This window comes from Phyllobates terribilis, unplaced genomic scaffold, assembly GCF_046119375.1.
Source record: "Phyllobates terribilis strain yellow unplaced genomic scaffold, ASM4611937v1 Scaffold_7391__1_contigs__length_37983, whole genome shotgun sequence".
Taxonomy (NCBI): domain Eukaryota; kingdom Metazoa; phylum Chordata; class Amphibia; order Anura; family Dendrobatidae; genus Phyllobates; species Phyllobates terribilis.
Window position 1 is genome coordinate 11,523 of NW_027370132.1, and position 7,710 is coordinate 19,232.

The following is a 7,710-nucleotide window of genomic DNA, read 5'->3' on the forward strand; positions in this document are numbered from 1 at the left end:
TAGCTAATCTCCATAACATTCTTATTTCACAAGACTTAACCTGTTGTAGTGTACCTACAAATTCAACCTCCTAATCTCTTCTTTTATCAGCGATATCTCATCAGGATCAACATGTGATGCACTCTCCACACTCTTACTAACCGGATATCTCCCATTGTACTTCATGAATCATCTGCAAGAGTGGATAAGATGTCCGCAACCTCATCATGGGTCATCTCCAAAATATTACATGTAGATGCATCATTAAACATACGACGACTCTCAAAGACCATGATTGAGATAAAATATCAAATCTTGTGCGTGATAAACATGGTAGGAGAAGTTCTTTACTACCTTCTTGAACAACTCAAAGTAGTCATACAACGACTCATCAACACACTACTCAATATTGTTGATCTTCTCCTTCGGGTGATTAAACTTGGTAGCAAGGCAATATTTGCTTAAGAAAAGCCTCTTTAGTTCCACCTAGTTGTTAGCACTTTCTGGAGGATGAGATCGTATTCTTTCAGGGAAAAAGAATACGATCTCATCTTCATCTACACTTCATTTACGTCGGTTGGCCCTAGACTTGTGAAAACCTCAATAAATCGTCTAGTTATTGAATATGATTTCCAATGCAGTAAAAAAACTTATACAGTAATTGAACTACCCCAATCTTAAGATCATATATCTAACCTTCAAGAAGAGTTGCGAATGCCACTACCCAGTTTTGTTGCTCAATGTTAGGAGAAGTTAAAGTCTCTAATGTAACTCTTTCTCATGGTATTGCCTAAGAACTTCTTGTTCAATTTCAATCTCAGTATAAAAAAATCCTCCACTAACTTGTTTGCTTCATCTTCCAGATGTCTTGCTTGGGCGTCCCTTTGCTCGATCTCTGTAATTGAAGAAAAGGGGACGAATTAAAAAAAACGGATGTGAACCATGTAGTGGTTCACACCAGGATATGAAAAACAGAAATCACAAAAGTAATAGACAAAAATAGTTGACTCCCCAACAACGACGTCAATCCTAAAACTATCCTAACAAATCCCACGCTATGAAAATGAGATATTCAATCATTTATAATTCCTAACAATCCAAACACTAACTAATAAAAGTAGTTTAGGGAAGCAAGGGTCGATTTCACATGGATTATGAAATCAATCATGCAAATCCAAGGAATACGAAAAAAGGGATTTTGTATTATAATCTATAACTAGGAAATTAAAACAAACAATTGATGTAATAAGGTAGAGGAAAGCTTCTTAGTAAAGTATTCATATCAGCGTTTAGTGCTATTGATGATCATAGTAAACCCAAACACTCTACCTTTCATTCAAGTTGTTCTTTTTCTAAATTAATTAGAACCTGAACTTGAGTATTCTAATCCTATCTATCTTAGTTAACCATGAAGCCGTCAATGAATTCAAATTAATAAAGACAATAAACAAGGAATATGGAGAATATGGTGGTAGAAAACATCAACCATCACTAAGCTAGTCCAAAATTGAAGTCAAAGGAATATAATCCTAACCTGATACAGACAACCCAAGAAATGTGATAAATCAACCCAAATCCTAGATGATCACCCTAGAATTCAATCAATCAATTAATCAATAATTCATTCAATTAGAGAGAAAAGAAAACAACTTTTGTTTAGGTAAAAAGTGGATAAACGCACATCGTGAAACTACTAAAACTTTAACTTTAGTTCAATACTAAATATGGAAATTATTTCAACATACCGAACTCCAAGAACAAGTTCTAGAAAATAGGCTATCAGTAGTACAAAAAACCCCTTTTACATCACTAGATATACACCGGGCGTACATCTCATGGTGTAAAAGTCTACATATTTTTGTTATACATGTGTTTTGGTTGTTATCCAATGTATAAAGTAGGAGGCGGGAAAGTAAATAACCGATGTATATACTATATACACCATATATTTTTGTAACACATGTATAAAGATAAATACGCCCGGTGTAAAATACGTTTATTAACCGATGTATATAGTTTATACTAGGTTGATGAGTTAAGAACAAGTATATACATTAGATTTATTATACAACCGATGTATTATAACTACAATACTTTAATATAGCCCAAAAATTTCTGGCCCGCCAAACAATTTCCTTTCCCGCCCGTTCCAAAAAATTCTGGCCCGCTTTGCTTTCTATACTAAAAACCACTTCACTCCCTTTTAAGACCTAAAACTCTTCCCGTTCCTATTTTCTGTGGATCGAGTCTACCGCGCCAATCTTCATCCTCTTTATCTCGGTGTCGCTGGAAACAAGGTCGTGCCCTTCCTCTCCTGGTGTCGCTGACAAAGTGGTCGTGCCAACCCTCCCTTTCACGGTGTCTCCTGCAGCGTGAGTGATCCAACGTCCAGGTCGCCTCTCTCAGCGTCTAAGAGTGAGCAATGCCGCTACCCCTCCGTTTCAATCCCATGGCGTGCCCTGTTTTGGCCATGGACTTCTGGTTCTTGGCTTCTCCCTTCACAGCAAGAAGGTCCTTTTGCAAACCCTAATTAATGTTATTTTCTACTTTATGTGTCTAATCGATTTGCAATTGCCTCGCAAAAGTCTTTCTGAATTCAGATAACCCTATTTTGGGCAATTTTTCAATCAGACCCCGCCATCCTCTAATCCGAGAACTTGGGCGGACCTCTGACCAATGCCCTCTTCCTCCAGAGGTACTACTAATTGAAGATGAAATTGATATTAAAAATCCCATTTCTATTAAAATCTTTTATCTGTCTCGGTTATTGATCTCTGTTTTTTCCATCTCATGTAATTGTGTGTTACACATATGCTTCATAAATCTATGCATCTAAGGGTATACAGTACAAAATGAAAAGGGGGGAGCATGTCGTACCGAGAGAGAGGATTATCGAGCCCTTGGTAAACATGTTGAGGTCTGCCACAGATTGTCCAATCTCCTATCCATTCATGTGCGAAATCCTCAAATTGAATCTCCAAGCGGCCAGATTAGGTATTTTTCTTTTGTTTCTCCTCAAATTTGAAGAAGTTCGGTTTTGTATCAACATGCTGGTTTCAAGTTGTGAGCTATGTTGTGGCAAATATTGGATGGTGGCATAATTTGGTTCATCATGTGTTATCTTATACTAAGTATACTTGATTTGAGGTTAGCTTAGAATTTGTGCTTGAGGATAGAACTAAGCAACTGAATGCCAGGAGCAAATATGCTGAGATTTGTGGGAAGAGAATTAAAGAGATGTATTGTGAAATTTAAGACCTTCAATCAGTGTTATCAAATTTTAAGATCTGCAATTAAGTTTTCCATATATGTCTTTGATAGTGATAGTGTTATTAGATATGATAAGTAGTGTGACTTTGAATATTGGTTTTATTATGTGTTTGTCCAAGCTCTCCATTTTGAGTGTCATCTTAACTGCTTGTGAATGTATTTCATCACTTTGTATGTTGTCATGTGCACCATTCAGGTCTGCAATTGGTTCATGAGACAAGGAACTTATACAAATGTCAATTGCTGGTTAAAGTTGTAGTGATAGCTAATCCATGTGGACTTGTGGTTGTTTATCCACTCGTTGTTGAGTTATATTTTTTTATATGCTAAGTTCTTAAGATAGAATTGGTCTACTATGGATAGGGTAGTATTTTTTTTATCTGACCATTATTTGGATTTATAAACAGAATGTAGCAGCTTATGTTTGAGATTTTTACATTCTGTAAAGAAGTGTTGAGATAAGGTCCTTACTTTCGGTGTTGCTCGTTTGCTTAGGGATAAGGTTACAAACGAGCTTGTCGCTGTCAAGTATATAGAGCGTGGAGATAAGGTCTTCTTACTTTCTTCAACTCGATTTATTAGATTTGTGATTCGAGATTTGACTGAAAGGGTTTCTGTCAGTTCTCGCTTTTGCGAGCTTGTGATTTGGATTTGGACACAGTATCTTGCTCGATATGTTGTTTAAATGGACTGTCCAATATAACTTATACATTCGTAGCACGTGTCGCTCGTTTCCGAATGTAGCATCATTGATTGGTTTAGGTAATTGTTTTTGGTAACTGTTGAGGTTTTTTTTTCTGTGTTGAATTTGTTTTCCCATTTATGGTGCTCTTTTCTCTCTATGGATGGATGGATCAGATTGAACAAGGATAACCCCTTTTTGTGATGTGTCTTGGTACTTTCGTCTAGCAATCTACTCATCTTTGTACTCTGTTCAAAGCACAAATTCTGTCAAATCTCTTGTTTTAATTCTTTTTATATCTGCAGATAGATGAAAATGTTCAAAGAGAGATAATCAATCATAGGTCATTGAGGCATCCAAATATTGTTAGATTCAGAGAGGTAAGCTCTGAACCTTCCTTCTTTTAAACTTTCATGAGGGATGCAATATAATTTTTGCTACACTAGGTAATTTTAACACCTACTCATCTCGCAATTGTAATGGAGTATGCATCTGGAGGAGAGCTCTTTGATCGGATATGCAATGCAGGACGATTCAATGAGGATGAGGTTTCAATAACATTTTCACTTTTCATTTTAACTTGGTTAGGTTTGTGTTACTCCCTAACTTGATTGCTTACAGGCACGCTTCTTCGTCCAACAACTTATATCAGATGTAAGTTATTGCCATGCAATGGTATGTTTATGTTATCTCATGTATCTTAGGTTTGTAATACTGTTTAGTTAGTGTTTTCAATGATGTTCATAGTTTTGTTGTTATTCCTTTGTTGAAGCAAGTATGCCATCGAGACATGAAGTTGGAGAATACATTGCTAGATGGAAGCCCTGCTCCTCACCTCAAGATTTGTGAGTTTGGCTATTCTAAGGTGTGAATAAGTTCGTGTTTTCGTTCTTTTATGTTTTAATACATTGTGAAGAATGTATGGTTTTGTTGTTTTGTTTCAGTCATCATTATATCATTCGCAACCTAAATCAACTGTTGGGACTCCTGCATATATAGCCCCTGAAGTTCTACTCAAGAAAGAATATGATGGCAAGGTAAGGCTGTTGTAGTATGGTATATGTTAAGTTAGCAGACATTAATGATCTGGTTGAACTGGTATCACAGATTGCTGATGTATGGTCGTGTGGTGTGACCTTATACGTCATGTTAATGGGAGGATATCCTTTTGAGGATCCAGATGAACCAAAGGACTTCAGGAAGATGATACAGGTGAATAATTCTCATACTGTATTCATCTTCTTAGTGTCCTACTCCTGAAACTTGGATTCAGACTCTTTTCTCTTGTGTTAATTCAGAGAATATTAACAGTCCAGTATTCCATCCCTGACAACATCATTATCTCTCTTGAGTGCCGCCACCTCCTCTCCAGAATCTTCGTTGGTGATCCTACTTTGGTAAGTCCTACTCATGAAACTTGGATTCATACCCTTTTTGAATTTCGGTTTTGACTTCCTTCGGTTGGGCTAAGGTGGTGATTTTTGTTGGTTGGAAAATCTGGCCCTCCCAAAATTTCCCGTCTCCGAAAATTTCCCGCCCGCTCTATCTTCCTTTCACTTTCTTCGCTCCTACACTTTCTTCGATTCCTTTTCTTCCCGCCCGCCTTTCTTCCCTCACTTTCTTCGATCAGGAGTTTGAATAAATGTGGTATCTTAATAATTATTTCATTATTGATCAGGAGTTTGAAAGTGTATGGGGTTCAAAGTGGCCAACCTAAACCTCGAGCGAAAACAAGATAGATCACAGTCAAGGTAAAGGTTGTTGAGATCTAACATATATATTATTAATATGTTGTATATTTGTGTTACAGGAAAAGGTTGTCGAGACTGTTGTAGCTGCTACTTAGTTAGTTATGCGCTCCTCAATATTTATTTTGCTAGTTAGTACGTATGTTCATAACTTGGTGTTGATCGAATATGCATGTTGAATTCGTAACATGAAGTGTTTGAAATGATTCTGGTAGTGTAATTGTATATTGTTAGAATCAATGTTTTTAATCTATATATGCGATGCTGGGTTAATTGCAATGATTCTGGTATATTACAGGGTTATATAAATATATGTATAAACATATGAAATTGGTTGGCGCCATACAAGAATATACATGGGTTTTATATATTATACACCGGTTAGTCAACCAAACAATTACATGCGACTTATGATTTTTGACATCGGTTTCAATGTGGTGTATAAACATGGAGTAGATGGGCGACAATACATTATACATATGTTTATATTACTATATACACCGGTTAGGCAACCTATCAATTTCACTTTTTACATGCAACTTATGATTTTAGACATCGGTTGTAATGTGGTGTATAAACATAGAGTAGATGGGCGACAATATAATATACATGTGTTTATATTACTATATACACGAGTTAATTATATCTTTTACATGTGTATAAATACCTTATACATCGGGCATACATGAAATGGACCAAAGTTGGGCGGTAGATTATACACCGGATGTATGCGACATCGACTTTATACGTCAGATCGCTGTACAGCGGTTATTAAACGGTGTATAAGCCAATATACATCCGGTGTAAAATGGGTTTTTTGTACTAGTGTATGAAAACTGAATAATGGAACTCCTAGAGAATTAGGTTAAAACATAATTTATATCTAAACTCTTTTCCGAAGGAAATGTTGCCTCCGTGGAGATGTTTAAGTGAATACATTGTTCTCTTGTTTCCATTCATGTGGAACGAGCATCCAATATGAAAGTACCACATCTCATCTTTCTTCACTTCAATCTGCACAAATGAACTCAAGATTTTTCAACCAAATTAAACTTGGCTTTTCTAGGTGGCGCAATAGAAGTGTTCTTATGATGATTTGCCTACACACCATTTGGGTTTTGAATAGTTTCATTTAACACATTACATTATTCCTTCTTTTAGAGGATTTTAGTTCCTTCTTCTTTCAATCATGGATGAAATGTCCATTTTGACCATAATACCATCAAATCGTGTTATACAGAACATGACCATACTTCCTTTTTTGGTTCTAAATGGTTCTTATTTCTTTCCCTGACTAAGATTGGTCTTTCTGATGTTCACACCTTGTACCTGGTTCACATAAATGGTGTGAGCACATTGTCCATCGAACCACTTCTTACCCTTATTAGAGCGCCTTGGAGAACTCATGTTTGAAAATTATGGAGTGTTCTGTTTAGTGGCGTTCTCGATAACTCTTATATTTTCTTCAATTCAAGGTTTTAAGAGCTTTCATTCTTGTTGTATTTTCATGCTCAATCCGTTCCTTATTATAGACCGTAGAAGAACCATGATATCCAAGACTATACCTTGGTCTCACAAACACAATTTAATTCACAATTTTCTCCTTAATAGAATAAGACAAATCATCTATCTTATCCATTATGGTTTCTATCATATTCCATGATGATGTAGGCATATATGTCTTTAACAAAACACTTTCCCTTACAATTAGCACAAATATTAGAGGAGTCAGCATGCAATTTTTCGTTTTCATCTAAGACTCATAGACGGTATGTTCTAAAGATTCAACTTCTATGCTCCAGTGAGTGTTAAGTGGTAAGAAAATAAATTTCATCTTCGTATTCAGTTAATTTTTCTTCGAATTCACCATTTTTGTTTTCCAAGTTCCTCAATAATCTTAATCAGTTGAGTTTTATCACAAGTATTAAGAGAATTTAAAAGTTCAATAGAATCTACCTCAAAAGTTGTCGATTCAGCATCTAATCCTCTTTCCATGAGATATCTTCCTTGAGAGGATCCATTGGCATCAAC

At 35.9% G+C, this 7,710-nt stretch overlaps 1 protein-coding gene across 1 annotated transcript; it reads left to right on the plus strand.

Annotated features, from left to right (window-relative positions):
• The first annotated feature begins 489 nt into the window (after nucleotides 1-489).
• Nucleotides 490-5,777, plus strand: LOC141251654 (uncharacterized). Its single transcript, XM_073670380.1, has 16 exons — nucleotides 490-619; nucleotides 727-762; nucleotides 1,382-1,450; nucleotides 2,817-2,973; nucleotides 3,132-3,218; nucleotides 3,301-3,305; nucleotides 3,446-3,534; nucleotides 3,713-3,799; nucleotides 4,237-4,311; nucleotides 4,378-4,479; nucleotides 4,553-4,606; nucleotides 4,704-4,796; nucleotides 4,876-4,968; nucleotides 5,039-5,143; nucleotides 5,230-5,328; nucleotides 5,742-5,777. The coding sequence occupies exons 1-16, from the start codon at nucleotides 490-492 to the stop codon at nucleotides 5,775-5,777; spliced, it is 1,317 nt and encodes a 438-aa protein (XP_073526481.1).
• The last annotated feature ends 1,933 nt before the right edge of the window (nucleotides 5,778-7,710 follow it).

Bases quoted from the DNA above. Each gene is read 5' to 3' on its own strand.
- LOC141251654 (XM_073670380.1), top strand. From the start codon at position 490: ATGAGATCGTATTCTTTCAGGGAAAAAGAATACGATCTCATCTTCATC. The intron at 4,480-4,552 runs GTTTCAATAACA...GATTGCTTACAG, and splicing joins GACGATTCAATGAGGATGAG to GCACGCTTCTTCGTCCAACA. The intron at 5,144-5,229 runs GTGAATAATTCT...GTGTTAATTCAG, and splicing joins ACTTCAGGAAGATGATACAG to AGAATATTAACAGTCCAGTA.